At 43.4% G+C, this 18,912-nt stretch overlaps 1 protein-coding gene and 1 long non-coding RNA gene across 10 annotated transcripts in view; one reads left to right on the top strand and one right to left on the bottom strand.

The window, feature by feature from the left end:
• The window catches only part of LOC144587445 (uncharacterized), a 76,175-nt gene that overhangs the window by 15,296 nt on the left and 41,967 nt on the right, over positions 1-18,912 (top strand). The gene's annotated exons all lie outside the window — the stretch shown is intronic.
• The window catches only part of LOC140703761 (uncharacterized), a 343,653-nt gene continuing 325,529 nt past the window's right edge, over positions 789-18,912 (bottom strand). For all 9 annotated transcript variants that reach the window (XM_078387483.1, XM_078387485.1, XM_078387479.1 and 6 more), the window contains one exon: positions 789-8,446. In XM_078387483.1, the coding sequence (XP_078243609.1) occupies positions 6,125-8,446 (2,322 nt within the window). In that variant the 3' untranslated portion in view covers positions 789-6,124. The remainder of the gene's footprint in view (positions 8,447-18,912) is intronic.

Here is an 18,912-nt window from a genome sequence, read left to right as displayed (position 1 = left end):
ATTTATTTCACCTTCTGGACCTGAAAATATAAACTCTGCTGATTTATACTCGGGTTTGCGGTAACATTTCTTCACTTTCTCACTTCTTTCTCTCCCCAATATGAGGTTTCTCCGGTCTTACTTCTCACTGACTCCCTTCTACCTCTTAGTGACGTATCATCAAGTTCTCCCACTGTTTGGTCCAGGGTTTCTCCAGTCATATCCACTCCCAGCCTTGTGGTAATAATATCCTCTCCTTCTTTTGCCCTTCTACCATGCCATCTTCCATTGTCTCCCTTCTTGATTGTTCCCCAAGATATATTTCTCTTCCCTCCTCCTCTCTTATTCCTTTCTTTTTCTCCTGCACCTCTGCTGCTCCTAATGTTCCTTTATCCGGTGGATCCTTCCTTTCCTCTGATGGACCTTCTGCTTCCCTCACTGGAATTTCCACCTTAGACACCCCTGGCTCTTTATTTCCAGACTCTCCCATCCCTTCTTTTGTCTTAACCTTTGATTCTTCACCCGGAACTATCTCTATACTCCTGGTTTTCTCTGTGACCTTTTTCATCTCTCTATCTTCCTGTTCTCCCCATGGAGGTGTCACTTCTCTGAAGGGTCATATATTCTGCCTTCGGGTCTCCATGGGCTTCTCTCTCCTCTCCTCAGGAAAGGACGGCAATCCAGTCAGGATGGGTTCAGCCTGATTTTTGCCATCAGATAGACAACCAGTGACATGGTGTTCGAAGCTCATCTATGTAGCACTTAAGAAGTCTTTTCACTGCTGCAATGATTTCAGGCAATTCCAAAACTTGTTAATTCTGTACAAGTTCATTGAGTTACATCATTTCATATTTAAATATACTAAATCCAAAAAAAAAAAAGTAAGGCAGTTTTACAGGGATGAGAAAAAACTGTAGGCACATATCTTCAAATCCAAGCGTCATACAGTTAAGAAAAAACTGCAGGCTTACTTAAAACACAATCTTGCACCTTGTACAAAGAAGCAGGAATTTAAATTTAGATAATAGGGAAAATTTAAGATGTGTTTGAATCTAAAATACAAACATATTAAAAATAACTGGATCTCATAATCTAGAAAGACAGAGAATACATCTTCAAAACACTTCAAAATTCCCAAGAATACAATGATGAGAAACAAAAACCCTTATCATTTACAATGAAAGACATTCAATTATATTTAAAGATTAAAAATAAATCTATACACATTTAAAAAATCACTATTTAGTTCTACGTGTGTTGTTAATAAACAGAAAATTTTGTTCTCAGGTAGCTGGGTGTAAAATATTTTGCTGGCTGTCACTCGCTCACGGTTATATTTCCGCTCTTCCAAGGACATTCACCCGGCATCATTTCCATGGTATGCTGTACATGCTGTACTCCATGAAACCAAACATCTATGGTTCTCTGTTGCTTTCTAATAAGACTTTGGGTGAGATCTCTCCCAATATTTATATCCCTTTGTTCTGCCTGAGTCAGAAAAAAGAAATCTTCTCAAGGCTTGGGTTTCCCAGCCTCTGAAAAGCTCAGAAGTTGAGGATCAAAGGATTTGGTCACCTCCGACCCAGTGCAGTCCAGGGCCCGAAGAGGCCAGAGCTAGAAAAACCAAAATTTCCACTCCTTCCAACAGTTCCTGTCATTACAAAGCAGTCTACTTTCAATGGCTTACAAACACCTAGTTCTTCATGTACCCCCGACATGGCAATGCGAAGATCGGTAAGCAAAACACTTACCGATCGTCGCAAAGCGATTTTTGCCCTATTCAGACATTGGTGTGTGGATTCATTGTTAAACAGTTTGCTCGTGTATATATGGAGAATAAATTACTGGCCAGGTATCTGACATGGCAAGTTCCAGGAAAAACCATGCTAGGTTGTGACCTCATCTAAGATCGCTGGCAAACCACGTCTGGAAAGGTCATGTTGACCCTGATTCAGTAGCCAGAAAACAATTAGACCATCTTGCCTTTATCTGGAGCCAAGGCCTTGCATGAAGACAAAACATTGATAACGCACCTGCTCGTTAGCATTGCTTACTAGCTGTAGTATTGTTTACTTTGTACTATAAAATAAACCTCTCACTTGGGTGAGAGAGAGCTTTTGGTTCATGACTCTTGTCTCGGTGCCTTGATTACTGGATCCTGGCTAGGATCCCTCATCAGTTGGTGACCCCGACGTGATCATCCAGCTCCCATCAGCCGAGCCGACATTCTTCTGATGTAGGTTCAGCTCCCAATCACCCTGCTTCCCTCGACTGGAATAGTCTTCGTGCACCCAGCCCACGGGCTCCCCGGGTAAGTATGGGTTGCTTATCTACTAAAGAGCAGCATCAGAATGCTGAAGAGTTAATTGTGAGGCAAAATGACGGATGGCAAGTATCAGGCAAAGAATTAAAGGAACAGGAGCAACACGCTCGAGAGCTAAGTAGGCTCGTTCAGCAGAATTGCAAGAGACAAGTGTCAGATAAAGAAATATTGGAATTGTTAAGTGAGATAGATCAGAGTTGTGCTTGGTATCCTCTGCATGGAAGTTTGAAGTTAGAAGTTTGGCAAAGGATAGGGAAAGAATTGCAGTCAGAGCCAAGAGCAAGTATTACATGTTTGTTAACTTGGAAAGTTATTTATGAGGCACTCTCTGTATTTCATGGAAACTACAATTTGCTTTTAAAAGGAGCAGAGGAAAAACCTTCATCTCCGCAGTTTGTGTTAGCCCCCCCCCCGCTGCTTCTACAGCGCTGCCTCCACCGGCCCCCCTTGCTGCTGCTTCTTCAGCATTGCCTCCACCAAATTTAGATCCTTTACCGTCTGCTCCTGTAGAGGAACAAACTGAAGCTTTAAGTGAGAGTTCTCGAGAAGGTTGTGTAGTATCTGGCATACGAGAGACCCCAGTGAGTCAACGTAACATTCTTCTTGCTCCAGAAGGTGAAAGTAATTTGTTTAAACTCCCTCAAATTCTTCTTCCCCTCCCTTCGGCCTCCCTGCTAATTGTGGAACCGCCTGGGATGCCTCGCAGTCCTCCTGTGTTGGACCCTGCCTGTGTGATTTTAGCTCAGAGAGATGAGCCAGCTGTTTCTGCTTGCTGTGACTTGCTCCCATCTCAAGGGGTCTGTGAACTGCAACTCAGTCTTACAGACAAAGGGACAGAGGCTCTCCCCAAATGCTCATCTGTCCAACAGCCAGTCCCTAGTGACTGGAGCAGGGGTCTCCTGCCACAAGAGGAAGGACTCATTTGCCCTAAACAAATGAAAATTAATCTTGCATCAGCCACTGATGGTCTTCAAAGACCAGAGATAGCCAAAACAGGGGAAACAGCTGACTGCTTGCATCCTTTCTGGCCAGGTCTGGACGCACCAGCCACATTGCTGATGAGGTCACATTACAGCAGAGAGAAATGGGATTCAGGGCAGCCCCCAGGGCAGCCCCCAGGGGATTTGCGAGAGTTATTTCAGGTCATGTTTGCAAGGGAAGCTTGCTGTGCGTCTTCTGTGCAGGTAGTTTGCTACGTCTCCGAGTAAGGGGGCAGCTGTTACACCTCCAGAGGAGTTGATCTCATGGTTGCTAAATGCAGTTTGCTATATCTCCGAGTAAATGATTGCTTGTGTCAGGAACTGTTTATGTTCTTTTCTGTGGAATGCTGTCGTTAAGGAGCGCTTTCTTCTGTCTTATCAGCTGGCCAGATATTAAAGGGTAATAGGTTTAAAGGGTAGTAAGTATTGAATTTCAGAGAAACAATTCTTAGTTTAAAGCTCAGAAAATCCGAAAGCTTTGTCCCTATTTCTTACAGTAATAAGAGGCAAAATAAATTCAACAGATGTAAAAGTTTTCTTGAGATTACTGTCAAACAGCCATTATTGCATAGGGTTAAATTTGCTCTGAGTCTATGGCTGTGTTATGGTCACAGCTCCATGATGACACCTAAGCATTTTGACAGGTAATTTTTATTATGAGGCCAGTCATTCATCAACAGGTAATTTAATTAGTGACCCAGCAGTAAAAATACTGGGACATGTATGGAAGCTAGTATTCACTTCATATTTATTATAACATGAAAGCATTGTTCCTTTCCAGCTATTTGTACAATTTCTATCATACCTTGCATTGCTTAGTAGTTTCCTAAATATCTCAGCGTGATGGGTCTAATCTCATCCACGGATACAGTGCAGCCTGCTAGGACATAAAGTCTGTATTGTTTTCCCTGCTCTGTGAAGTAGAAAACTCTAGGTCATAGCCTGGCGTAAAGCCCAGACTTCTTATCAGCGATTCTGGGCGTTCTGCAAGAGAATGCTATTCATCTCGGACAGTCTAAGGGAGCATCATTTGTTAACGCTTACCAACTCCTGCACAATGCTTGACTTAACTCCTGTAAATATGCTTGTGCAACCTCAGAGGGAATAAACAGATCAACACTTTAAAAAGTTATGCAGCCTCAATCAAAGAGCAAATCGGACCAGCATGGTGGGATGCTCTCTGGAGCTGGTTACCTGTGGGCTGGATTCGAAAGGTAGTGCAATGGCTTATCATGTCTGGGTTCATTTTAATTGCCTTTTGCTGCTTCTTGCAATGCCTGCCAAATTTACTCAATCTTTTCATGTCTTCATGCTCCAAAACAAAACCATTATCACCTCGACAGGTTTATTATCAACGGCTAAAGAAAAGGGGGAGATGTGACCTCATCTAAGATCGCTGGCAAACCACGTCTGGAAAGGTCATGTTGACCCTGATTCAGTAGCCAGAAAACAATTAGATCATCTTGCCTTTATCTGGAGCCAAGGCCTTGCATGAAGACAAAACATTGATAACGCACCTGCTCGTTAGCATTGCTTACTAGCTGTAGTATTGTTTACTTTGTACTATAAAATAAACCTCTCACTTGGGTGAGAGAGAGCTTTTGGTTCATGACTCTTGTCTCGGTGCCTTGATTACTGGATCCTGGCTAGGATCCCTCATCACTAGGTAACTCTCATTCCCCCATTGCCTCTTAAGTTCTTCAGCTCTCCACACTCCTGGAGCCCGAAGAAAGCCAGCCAAATGACCTTGCCAGGCGCCCCCGCTCCTCTGGAATCCCACAGCATCTCAGGGAGCCCGGCGCAGGGTTTCCCATTTGTTGAGGTCCATTCCTAAGTCCTTCAGATCCTGCTTGCAGATATCCTTGTATCACAGCTGTGCTCTCCTTCTGGGGCAATTTCGCTGCACTAATTCTCCATACAGGAGATGTTTTGGAATCCGATGTCAATGGGATCTGATGTTGAGCCATCAAAAACTATGGTGCGCTTCATTCCCCCATGAAAGGACCTGATGATGTTAAGGAGTCGAGGTGGACATCCAATCTTGGGAAGGATTTTAAAAAGGTCCTCCCTGCAGCTGGGGGAAAATGCCGGTGGTAGCCTCGGAAGGACCCTTCCGAAGGGTCCTTCCGAGGCCACCGCCGGGATTCGCCTTCGGAGCACTGAAAGGCATCTGGATGCCTCCCACCCTGCCCCCACTGCCGGGATCTGCCCCGCGGCCGACTACCCCAGCCATGGTCGGACTCTCGGGAGCCCGACCATGGATGGGGTAGCCGGCTGCGACACGGATCCAAGCGGTGGCAGAGGCGGCAGGGGTCCGGATGCCTTTCAGGCATTACGGGCTTTGATCCGCCCAACTGCCGGCTACCTGAGCTATGGTCGGACTCTCGGGAGTCTGACCATGGATGAGGTAGTCAGCTGTGCCATGGATCCAAGCGGCGGTGGTGGCGACAGGGTGGGAGGGGTCCAGATGCCTTTCAGGCATCCTGGGCTTGGTTCCGCCCCGCGGCCAGCTACCCCAGCCATGGTCGGAATCTCAGGAGTCTGACCATGGATGGGGTAGCCGGCCGTGACGTGGATCCAAGTCTGAGATGCCTGAAAGGCATCTGGATCCCTCCCACCCTGCCGCCACCACCGCCGCCGCTTGGATCCATGTCGCAGCTGACTACCTCATCCATGGTCAGACTCCCGAGAGTCCGACCATAGCAAAAACCTAATCATCGTCTAGCGAAAATCAGTTTTCAAAGCAGGGAAATTCCCCCACAGGAATCACTGTTTTGTGAACCGCTAAATTGATTGCAAAAAGGCAATCTCTAGTGAAAAAACTGTCATGCAGGGTAACTGTCTAGCGAGCCACCATTGTATGTGGTTTCTCCCCAGTGTGAGTCCTTTGATGTAACCTAAGGCCATAGATGCGAGTAAAGCTCTTTCCACATTCCATGCATTTATGTGGTTTCTCCCTAGTGTGTGTTCTTTCATGATTCCTTAGGCCACCACTGTGACTAAAGCTCTTTCCACATTCCATGCATTTATGTGGTTTCTCCCCAGTGTGAGTTCTTTCATGTTTCCTAAGGTTACCACTGTGACTAAAGCTTTTTCCACATTCGATGCATTCATTTGGTTTCTCCCCAGTGTGAGTTCTTTGATGTAACCTAAGGTTACCACTGCAACTAAAGCTCTTTCCACATTCCATGCATACATGCGGTTTCTCCCCAGTGTGAGTTCTTTGATGTAACTTAAGGGCACCACTGTGTCTAAAGCTCTTTCTACATTCTATGCATTTATATGGTTTCTCCCCAGTGTGAGTTCTTTCATGTCTCCTAAGATGACTACTGTGACTAAAGCTCTTTCCACATTCCATGCATTTATGTGGCTTATCCCCAGTATGAGTTCTTTGATGTAACCTAAGGTTACCACTGCAACTAAAGCTCTTTCTACATTCCATGCATTCATTTGGTTTCTCCCCAGTGTGAGTCCTTTGATGTAACCTAAGGTTACCACTGCAACTAAAGCTCTTTCCACATTCCATGCATACATGCGGTTTCTCCCCAGTGTGAGTTCTTTGATGTAACTTAAGGGCACCACTGTGTCTAAAGCTCTTTCTACATTCTATGCATTTATATGGTTTCTCCCCAGTGTGAGTTCTTTCATGTCTCCTAAGATGACTACTGTGACTAAAGCTCTTTCCACATTCCATGCATTTATGTGGCTTATCCCCAGTATGAGTTCTTTGATGTAACCTAAGGTTACCACTGCAACTAAAGCTCTTTCTACATTCCATGCATTCATTTGGTTTCTCCCCAGTGTGAGTCCTTTGATGTAACCTAAGGCCATAGATGCGAGTAAAGCTCATTCCACATTCCATGCATTTATATGGTTTCTCCCCAGTGTGAGTTCTTTCATGTTTCCTAAGGTCACCACTGAGACTAAAGCTCTTTCCACATTCCTTGCATTTATATGGCTTCTCCCCAGTGTGTGTTCTTTCATGATTCCTTAGGCCACCACTCTGACTAAAGCTCTTTCCACATTCCATGCATTTATGTGGTTTCTCCCCAGTGTGAGTTCTTTCATGTGTCCTAAGGTTACCACTGTGACTAAAGCTTTTTCCACATTCGATGCATTCATTTGGTTTCTCCCCAGTGTGAGTCCTTTGATGTAACCTAAGGCCATAGATGCGAGTAAAGCTCTTTCCACATTCCATGCATTTATGTCGTTTCTCCCCACTGTGAGTTGTTTCATGCCTCCTAAGATGACCATTGTGACTAAAGCTCTTTCCACATTCCATGCATTTATATGGTTTCTCCCCAGTGTGAGTCCTTTGATGTAACTTAAGTGAATCACTGCGACTAAAGCTCTTTCCACATTCTACGCATTTATGTGGTTTCTCGGCAGTGTGAGTTCTTTCATGTGACCTAAGGTTATAAATCTGAATAAAGCTCATTCCACATTCCATGCATTTATGCGGTTTCTTCCCAGTGTGAGTTCTTTCATGTGACCTAAGGTTACTAATCTGAGTAAACCTCATTCCACATTCCATGCATTTATGTGGTTTCTCCCCAGTGTGAGTCCTTTGATGTGACCTAAGGACCCAACTGTGACTAAAGCTCTTTCCACATTCCATGCATTTATGTGGTTTCTCTCCAGTGTGAGTTCGTTGATGTGACCTAAGGTTACCACTGCGACTAAAGCTCTTTCCACATTCCATGCATTTATGTGGTTTCTCACCAGTGTGAGTTCTTTGATGTAACCTAAGGGCACCACTCTGACTAAAGCTCTTTCCACATTCCATGCATTTATGCGGTTTCTCCCCAGTGTGAGTTCTTTCATGTGACCTCAGGGTACCACTTTGACCAAAGCTCTTTCCACATTCCATGCATTTATGTGGTTTCTCCCCAGTGTGAGTCCTTTGATGTAACTTAAGGCTACGATTCCGACTAAAGCTCTTTCCACATTCCATACACGGATATAGTTCCTCCCCTGCATGAGTTATTTGATGACTACTGAGGTGACATGTTTTTACGTGCTTTCTCCCCTGCGTTACTTCTTTTATTTGATGTCCATTCCTAACCACTTGCATTTTCAATTCTCTGTTTTCTTGCTTCAATATGAGTTCCTGCCCAGGATGCCCCAGGTGTTGCTGGGAAATTCCTCTTCTCCTGGTCATCATCTGATAGATTAGAAAAAGAAGTGAAGCAACCATGTCAGCAATCAGCAGGGATAAGAAAAAAGCCCATTCGGGCTCTGACTGGGTCACATGGAGGAAGGAAAGACCGTCCATGTGCTTGCAATCTCGGGATTGGACTAATGTAATACACTCTACGTGGGGCTGCCTTTCACATTGATGTGGAAACTTCAAATGATACAGAATGTGGCGGCCAGATTTCTCACTGGGGTAAGAAAACATCAGCATATTTTCCCCACTCTGGCTGCCTTGTATTGGCTGCCTGTTTGTTTCCCCATTATTTCAAAGTGTCAATGAAAGCCCTAAACGATTTAGATCTACTTGAATTCCTCGTTCTAGCTAGAAATGGCGGATGAGGAGCCTAGATGCTCAGGGAGGCCCAGAGAGAAAGAACAAGAAACCGGGCCTTCCCAGCAGTGGCCCCTTGCCTCTGGAACAGTCTGCCCCCAGAGATCTGTCTGGTTCCCTCTCTGGGTGTTTTTAAGAGTAAACATAAGACCCCGCTCTTTAGGCAGGCTTTCCCTCCTGTTATTGCCTAATTATTTCCCCCATCTTGAACTACATTATTCCCATTATTTTTTATTTTATTATGATTGTTTTTTAACCTAATATTGTTAGTTGCCCAGAGTAAACTTCAGTCTAGATGGGTGGAGTGTAAATTTAATAAATTAATAAATATTTGATAGATTTGCAGCCCTCCTTTAATCATTGGGGTAGAACTCAATTCTGAGAAGTCTAAATTGATGTAATTTCATTCTCCCATTGAAATGCCTTTTAAATGATAATGTGGGAAAGAGAATTGCAGATCACTTAGAGATTATAGAAGGGGGTCATGACTCAAAAAAAGGTTGGGAAACAGTCTTCTACATGCTTCCTACAGAACGATCACCATTATCAGCAGTAATTATAATCAGTGGGGAAAGGACAAATTGAACTGGAATAAACCTGAGATGACATTCTTTAATTAGGATAAGGAGGAAAACTACTATTGCTATATATACTACAATAAGGATGAATAAATGTTACTAAAAATTAAAAGATTATAAAAAGCAAAATTTTGAGAAGATGAAATTAGAAAAATTAAAAACAAATTAAATCATTATAGGAATATCAGCTATCACACTTTGGTAGAATTTTTTCATCTACTGTATAATGAATGTACCGATGATCAATTTTTAAATTCTCTTTTTAACCTCACTCTATTATTCTCCCCAATGATTCTACTTAGGTTTCTAGAAAATTTGAAGGGAATTTCTCAAAGTTGATTAAAGAGGAAACAAATATTTGAATTAAAGGATTGGTTACCTTAAATGAATACTGGGGTCAGTGTTAGAAAGGAAGAGTAAAAGTGGAGGAATGTGATGGAGCAACCAAGTGCAGGGTAAGGAGACACAGTGAGTTCACCAGTTCTAAATGCTGCAGATTACAATGCATCCTCCGAGACGTTATGGCACGCAAAAAAATATGTAGACCAGACAGCTCATTGCCACAGTGATGGTGGCGGCGCTACAGACCACCAGTTACGAGGAAACTTAATTCACAAACCAAAAGAAACCGGGGGGGGGGGGGAAGTAAACCAAGCTATTATTTTGAACTGATTTCCGTTCGTAAATGAGAAATTACATAAACCGAGGCGTACGTAAACCGAGTCACTACTGTATGTTACAGATGTGGTCAAGTTATAGGTCTTTGCTTCCTGCAACCAAGTGCAGGTTAAGAAGACACAGGGAGTTCAGCTGCAGGGCGAGGAAGCCTGGGCCCCAGATACTGCCTCTCACGTCCTTTGAGGAGAGGTTTGGCAAGCTTGAAAGAAATGCCAGCTTGCAGTCAGGAAGCCAGCAGTGGGTTGGGGGCTATTCTGTGCTTTGCACCGAGGGTTAGGTGTGTGACAGCATACTGTAGCGGATAGCCCAGATGTCACCTGTCCGTCACTGCGGAACCTTGACGGGAGAGCCAATGGAGAGACAGGAAGGCGGGGCCAGAGGAGAGTTTGGAGGTCAGGGGAAAGAGAGAAGGGGTGCTGGAAGAGGGTTAGAGAGCTGGAGGCTTGGGATTTGGACCAGGAGGGCCAGACATAGAGAGTAAAAAGAGTTAATGGATTTGTTCTGGAATTGAGAGGTCGCCAGGATGATAGACGCAAATGCTTCTAAGCATCCCCTCTTGTGGAGTGGAGGTGGAGCAAAACCAACTCCTTGTCTTACTAGGGAGCTGTGGGTGATGAAACAGAGACTAGAGTAAAGATGCTTGGAAACTCTGAGCAGATCCAATCAAACATGGGCTAGAACTCACTGGAAGGCCTACTCCATGGCAGTGGTGGCCACAAAGACTCAAACCTGGTTTAATATATGTGATTCACTTCCTATGATTTATATTGCAATTTCCAACTGATTATTAACCCCACTCTGTTCAATGAACTGATTGTATCTGGCTGCATAAGTGTCCAATAATTGATGTTAGGGAAACAACATTTGGTGGCAGCGTGAAGAGGAGCAAGCAGCGTGAGCCTTTGTGAGTTAAAACAGGGGTCACAAGTCAAGGGTGTGTCCTCATTGCAGGGAGCTCTCCAGGAACTTAGGGAATGGGTTCACTCCCTTGAGAACTTGGTTGTAGATGGGGGGAAGCAGAGGCAGAGAGGGAGGGAGCATAGTGAGACCTCCAGGGACTTTCAGCCACAATCCCACTCATTAACAAGTAGCTCTTCATCTGCTGGAAATGGAAGTCTCCAGTCTGGAGGGTGCCAATCTTGACAAGAGGGAAAACACACCCTTGAGGAGACCTCCTTTTTCAGTTGATGGGCCTGTACACAGCCTTCATAGATTGCTGCCTCCATGGATTGCTGCCTTGTTGTGGCGAAGGAGCTTGAGTAATTCACAGAAGCTATAAGCTATGCCGTGAAGGGCCACCCAAGACGGACAGGTCATAGTAGAGAGTTCCGACTAAACGCAATCCACCTGGAGTAGGAAATGGCAAGCCACTCCACTATCTTTGGCAAGAATGCCCCATGATCAGAAACAAAAGGCTAAAAGATATGACGCTGGAAGATGAGCCCCTCAGGTCGGAAGGTGTCCAAAATGCTACTGAGGAAGAGTGGAGGACAAGGAAAAGTAGCTCCAGAGCTAATGAAGTGGCTGGGCCAAAGCCAAAAGGACGCTCAGCTGCAGACGTGCCTGGAAGTGAAAGGAAAGTCCGATGCTGCAAAGAAAAATACTGCATAGGAACCTGGAATGTAAGATCTATGAACTTTGGGAAGCTGGAGGTGGTCAAGCAGGAGATGGCAAGAATAAACATTGACATCCTGGGCATCAGGGAACTAAAATGAATGGGGAATTCAACTCAGATTATTATCATATCTACTATTGTGGGCAAGAATCCCTTAGGAGTGGAGTAGCCCTCATAGTCAACAAAAGAGTGGGAAAAGCTGTAATGGGATATAATCTCAAAAATGATAGAATGATGTCAATATGAATCCAAGGCAGACCTTTCAACATCACAATAATCCAAGTTTATGCACAAACCACTATTGCTGAGAAGACCGAAATTGACCAATTTTATAAAGATTTACAACACCTTCTAGAACTGACACCAAAGAAAGATGTTCTACTCATTCTAGGGGATTGGAATGCTAAAGTCGGGAGTCAAGAGATAAAAGGTACAACAGGGAAGTTTGTCCATGGAGTTCAAAATGAAGCAGGGCAAAGTCTAAGAGAGTTTTGTCAAGAGAACAAGCTACTCATCACAAATACTCTTTTCCAACAACACAAGAGGCGACTCTATACATGGAAATCATCAGATGGGCAATACCAAAATCAGATAGATTATATTCTCTGCAGCCAAAGATGGAAAAGCTCTATAAAGTCAGCAAAAACAAGACCTGGAGCTGATTGTGGCTCTGATCATCAGCTTCTCATAGCAAAATTCAAGCTTAAACTGAAGAGAGTAGGAAAATCCACTGGGCTACTCAGGTATAATCTAAACCAAATTCCTTATGAATACGCAGTGGAAATGAAGAACAGATTTAAGGAACTTGATTTGGTAGACAGAGTGCCTGAAGAACTTTGGATAGAGGCTCGTAACATTGTACAGGAGGCAGCAACAAAAACCATCCCAAAGGAAATGCAAGAAAGCAAAGTGGGTGTCCAACGAGGCCTTAGAAACAGCAAAGAAGTAAAGGGAAACAAAATGCAGGGGAGATAGGGAAAGTTACAGAAAACTGAATGCAGACTTCCAAAGAATAGCAAGGAGAGACAAGAGGGCCTTCTTAAATGAACAATGCAAAGAAATAGAGGAAAATAACAGAAAAGGCAAAACCAGAGATCTGTTCAGGAAAATTGGAGATATTAGAGGAAAATTTTGTGCAAAGACGAACATGATAAAGGACAAAAATGGAAGGGACCTCACAGAAGCAGAAGACATCAAGAGGTGGCAAGAATACACAGAGGAATTATATCAGAAAGATTTGGATATCCCGGACAACCTAAACAATGTAGTTGCTGACCTTGAGCCAGACATCCTGGAGTGAAGTCAAGTGGGCCTTAGAAAGCCTGGCTAACAACAAGGCCAGTGGAGGTGATAGCATTCCAGTGAAACTATTTTAAATCTTAAAAGATGCTTTTAAGGTGCTACATTCAATATGCCAGCAAGTTTGGAAAACTCAAAAATGGCCAGAGCACTGGAAAAGATCAATCTACATCCCAATCCCAAAGAAGCGCAGTGCCAAAGAATTGTTTCGCCAGTCTCTGGCCAGCATCTTCAGATGACAGCAACCTGTGCTCTCAGAAGATGCCGGCCACAGAGACTGGCAAAATGTAGGCTTCAGCAGTATGTGGACCGAGAACTCCCAGAAGTACAAGCTGGATTTCGAAGGGGCAGAGGAACTAGGAACCAAATTGCTAACATACGCTGGATTATAGAGAAAGCCAGAGAGTTCCAGAAAAACATCTACTTCTGCTTCATTGATAATGCAAAAGCCTTTGACTGTGTGGGCCACAGCAAACTATGACAAGTCCTTAAAGAAATGGGAGTGACTGACCACCTTATCTATCTCCTGAAAAACTTATACGTGGGACAGGAAGCAACAGTTACAACTGGATATGTAACAACTGATTGGTTCAAAATTGGGAAAGGTGTACGACAAGGCTGTATATTGTCTCCCTGCTTATTTAATCTATATGCAGAATACATCATGCGAAAGGCAGGATTGGAGGAATCCCAAGCTGGAATTAAGATTGCGGGAAGAAATATCAACAACCTCTGATATGCAGATGATACCACTCTGATGGCAGAAAGTGAGGAGGAATTTGTGTACCTTGGCTCAACCATCTCTGACACTCTTTCCCTAGATGTCGAGCTGGATAGACGCATTGGCAAAGCAGCTACCATGTTCTCAAGACTCACAAAAAGAGTATGGCTCAATAAGAAGCTGACAGCATACACCAAGATCCAGGTCTATAGAGCCTGTGTCCTGAGCACACTCCTGTACTGCAGTGAGTCCTTGACGGCAGGAGAGAAAGCTGAACACGTTCCATATGTGCTGCCTCCGACGTATTTTTGGTATCACCTGGCCGGACAAAGTTCCAAATAGAGTAGTCCTAGATCGAGCTGGAATTTCTAGCATGTATACACTACTAAAACAGTGACGCCTACGCTGGCTCGGGCATGTTGTGAGAATGGCTGATGGTCAGATTCCAAAGGATCTCCTGTATGGAGAACTAGTGCAGGGAAATCGCCCCAGAGGGAGACTACAGATGCGATACAAGGATATCTGCAAGCGGGATTTGAAGGCCTTGGAAATGGATCTCAACAGATGGGAAACCCTGACATCGGAGCGTTCAGCCTGGCGGCATGCGGTGCATCACGGCCTCTCCCAATTTGAAGAGACCCTCGCCCAGCAGGCTGAGGCAAAGAGGCAGTCACGAAAGCAGCAAAATCAGGGAGCTAGACGGGGTACAGATTGTATTTGTCCTAAGTGTGGAAGGGATTGTCACTCTCGAATTGGCCTCCTCAGCCACACTAGACGCTGTTCCAAGTCCTCCATGCAGAGTACGATACCATAGTCTCTCGAGACTGAAGGATGCCTATGATGATGATGATTTAAATGCAGACTTAAAAGAAGAACTATACATGGCAAAGGCACCAGGATTTGAAGGTACAAAGCCAGAATTAGTTTATAGGCTAAACAAAGCGATTTATGGTTTAAGACAATTGGCTAAGAATTGGAATGATTGTTTGCATCAAGTTTTGGTAAAACTGGGATATAGTAACAGTCTGGCAGACCCTTGTCTATATACCAAGAAAAGTGGGAATGACTTAAACATACTTCTAGCATATGTTGATGATATTTGTTTTATGGTAAAGAGTCAGAGCCAAGTAGAACTGTTTGAGAAACAGTTAAAAAAGGAATTTAAGTTAAAAAGTCTGGGACCAATACAAAATTACTTAGGTGTACAAATACAGAAAACAAAACAAGGGCTTGAATTGAGTCAAGAGCTAAAAATCAAACAAATGTTGGAAAAGTAATGCATGGGAGAGTGTAAAAGTGTAAGTACTCCCATGACAATAGACTTTCAAAAGGAAGATGAAATCGGTAAAGATTTCGAAAACCAAGCATTGTACCATTCAGCCATAGGAAGCTTAATGTATTTGGCAAACTGGACACGTCCAGATATAGCAGCCTCAGTGAACATACTAAGTACGTATGTGGCCAGACCTAGTGAAAAACACTGGCAAGGGGTAAAAAGGATTTTCAGATACTTAAAAGGAACATACAACTACCATTTAACTTTGAAGCCATCAAAAGATTTAAAACTGTCTGCTTATGTAGATAGTGATTGGGCCAATGAAGAGTCAGACAGAAAATCCATGACTGGATTTGTAATAAAATTTGGAAACAATATAGTTGGATGGAAATCCAGAAAACAAAGTTCCGTAGCAACTTCAACTTCTGAAGCAGAATTTGCCGTATTGTCAGAATTGTGTTCTGAACTAACATGGTACAAACAGTTAACAAAAGATTTAAAGAATGAAACAAGTGGTGCAATAAAAGTAATGGAAGATAATAGCACATGTATACACATGGCTGAAACAGAAAGAGTGAAAAACAGAAGTAAACATGTTGACATTAAGTATCATAATGTAAAAGAGGCTATAAGAGAGAAATTAATTGAATTAGAGTATTGTCAAACTGAAGATAACATAGCTGACATACTGACTAAGCCATTATGTACACAGAAGCATGAGAAATGTGTTAATGAGTTGGGAATGTGTTATGTTCAGGCATAAAAAATTAGGAGGGGTGTCAGAGTATAGAAATTTTATAGGCCTGAACCTGTATATGTGTTCCATTAACGAGCTGCCATTGTGCACAGATGTGAAAATGCTGAATCATTCTGGAGCTGATGCAATGACTTGAAATCAGAAGAAGACCAGTGCAAAAGGATGAAGTCATCTGTCTTCTGATTGGACTGAATGTGCCATGTAAATGTATATAAGTGGACTGTGTCTTTGCTTCTCTCTCTTCCTCTATCACCACTTGCTGCCATGCATGCTGCCAGATTGTATAAAGAATTCCTGATGTGCTGTTCAGATACCTGCCTGTAAATAACTGTAAATACTTGTAAATACAACCGTCTTGCAACACAAGAAGAACTGGTCTTCAATAAGTACGTATTTCTACTGTTGCCAAAACTGTAACAGTCAGTACTTGGAAAGAGTGAGGATGAGTTTAAACAGGTTAATTTGGTGTATACAAACTCAAAAGGAAGACAGGTGTCACGAGTGCAGCTGAAGGCCTGGAACCAGAAGGGTTAACTGAGGCTGAAGAGAATGCTGAGAGATCAGAAACACCTGAACTGCCTCCAGATTCTCCTTCCCCAGCAGACAAGCTTCAGGCCAGGCTTTGGGAAAGACTTAGGACAAAAAGGTCAGAGGATCGCTCAAAGGCTGTCCACAGAGTATTAACACGATGGAAAGGTTTCCAGCAGCTCAAGGAGCTGTTTTACTATAAAACAGTTCCTAGTCAGCCAGAAATTCTGTGGAAGCAATGAGTCAAAACCCCTGGCTTGCATCCATGCTCCTTGAACCGTGCTCGTGACTCTGGATTTATTATTTATTTATTTAATTTTATTTATATCCCACCTGTCTAGTCAATTAAGACCAGTCTAGGTGGCTTACAAGGTACACAATAAGAAAATATAAAAACCAATTTTTACATAGTAAAAACATTTCAAGAAGATAAGACAAACTATAGGGAAGAAGAGAAAACGGGAAGATCAGGAATTGGGTGAGAGGAAGGCCTGCCGAAACATCCATGTTTTTAGTTGCTTTTTAAAGATACCCAGCGAGGGAGCCACGTGAATCTCAGGAGGTAGGTTATTCCAGAGGCGAGGAGCCACCGCTGAGAAGGCCCGATTTCTTATCTTTTCCTTCCGGGCCTCCCTCGGTGTTAGGCTCCTCAGCCTCACCTCCTGGCTCGCATGAGTGACACGGGTAGATCTTGGTGGGAGTAGGCGTTCTGCCAAGTATCGAGGCCCTAAACCGTTTAGGGCTTTATACGTAAGCATCAGCACTTTGAAGTTGATGTGGAACCGGATGGGCAGTGACAGGGTTTGGGCTAAACCTGGAAATTGTTAAATGCAGTTTGAAACCAAGACATAAGTTTTGTAAGGACCAGCACTGTAAAGAAAAGCTACACAAGAGTTTGTACAGCTGTGGTAATTGTAGCAGCTGTGTGCTCAATCCCAGGATTGGCTATCCCTGGGATATAGCTGGGAGACCAAGCAGACACAATTTTGTGGGTTGTGAGTGTTGCTGTGGTCGTGGAAGTGCTGTAATCTTGGAGCTGTGCCTGAGAATCCTGTGGAAGCCGTATCTACGTGCTTGGGTGAAGTGGAACTCTGGCAAACCGGATTGACTGCATGGTATATGACTATTGACTATTTACTGGACTCTGATACTGATTTACACTCTGTAACTCTGTGGAACTGCCGTGTATGACAACTGAAACAAGGACTAAGCTGTATATACCTGTAAATATCCTGTAAATAATATAAGTATTCAGCTATCAAGACTGTTTGGTGCTTGTATCTGCACATCACTGGGAAGCTCTGCTGGTTATCACCACCTGGGGTAACCCTGGTAATTCCGCTATCTCTGTCAATGGTTATGGGCCCAGGAGTGCACCAAGGGACACGCCAAGGAAGATACCAGTGAGATTGCTGACCAGAAATATCCAGAAGGAAGAGCCAAGAGGTGTCCAAGTAGCAGAAGTGAGTAGAACAGCTTTGTCCTTCAGTCTGTGAAAAATGGCAAGCGAGGACTGTCTATCAGGAAGTTGAATGGAGATAGCTACTCCACCTGGCAGCAGAAAGTCCAGCTATTACTCCAGAAGGAATCACTATGGGACATTGTAGTGAATCCACCAGCTGTGCTAGATGATGAAGAGAAGGTACAAAATGACAAGGTACTTGTAATAATCAGGTTGACTCTAGAAGATCGTCTCCTAGTCCATATCAGAGGCCAGACTTCAGCAAGAAAGGCATGGGAAGATCTTAGGGGACTCTTTGTACGAGTCACCGTTGATAGCCAGATACAAATTGCAAGAAGGCTGTTTCGTACCAGATTGCAAACTGGTGGGAGCATGCTGCGACATTTAGAGCACATGAAAACAATGCTGATGGACTTGAGAGAGAAAAATAACACATTTACTGAGATTCAGGAAGCATTTATAATACTCTCTTCACTTGATGAATCATATGGCCAGCTTGTAGCAAACTTGGAAGTACTACCGCAAGCTGAAATGACAGTATTAAATGTGACCAGTAGGCTTCTGGAGGAGCAGCAGAAAAGGAAAGACAACCAGGAACTACGTGACTCCAAAACCTCTGAGAGAAACAAGCCGAGTGTAATTGGGGAGGAGGAGGTCACAGCTGCAAATATCCAACCTGGGAGGAGATGTTTTTCCTGTGGGTCCAGATGACATCTCATCAAAGATTGCAAATTTAAGAAGAAGGAAAGAAAATAACCACGACGAGATAAAGTTGCAACAAACCTGTCAGAGACTATTTACAACCACCACCAAGAAGAAGAATGGATAGTAGACTCAGGGGCAACCACTAACATGTGCAAAGATAAAAAGCTGATATCCAATTTTAAGGCAGTGTTTGATCAGCAAGTAATGTTGGCTGGTGGAGTAAATGCAAAAATCATGGGTAAAGTAAAATTACCATGTCTAAAGATGCCAATAGAGGTGTTATATGTGCCAAAGTTAAAACAGAATTTATTTCAGTTAGCCAATTAGCAAAAGAGGGATTAATAAGCACATTCTATAGGAACAAAAGTGTTATTAATGGAGAAAAGAATAAAAAGCTAACATGTCATGTAAGAAGCAACCTATATAGGCCGAGTAGTGCTAAGGCAAACAATGTCTATGAGAATGTAAAACCTCATAACAAATG

The sequence above is a fragment of the Pogona vitticeps genome, chromosome 2 (assembly GCF_051106095.1).
Source record: "Pogona vitticeps strain Pit_001003342236 chromosome 2, PviZW2.1, whole genome shotgun sequence".
Classification (NCBI taxonomy): Eukaryota; Metazoa; Chordata; class Lepidosauria; order Squamata; family Agamidae; genus Pogona; species Pogona vitticeps.
This window is presented reverse-complemented; position numbering and strand designations above follow the sequence as displayed.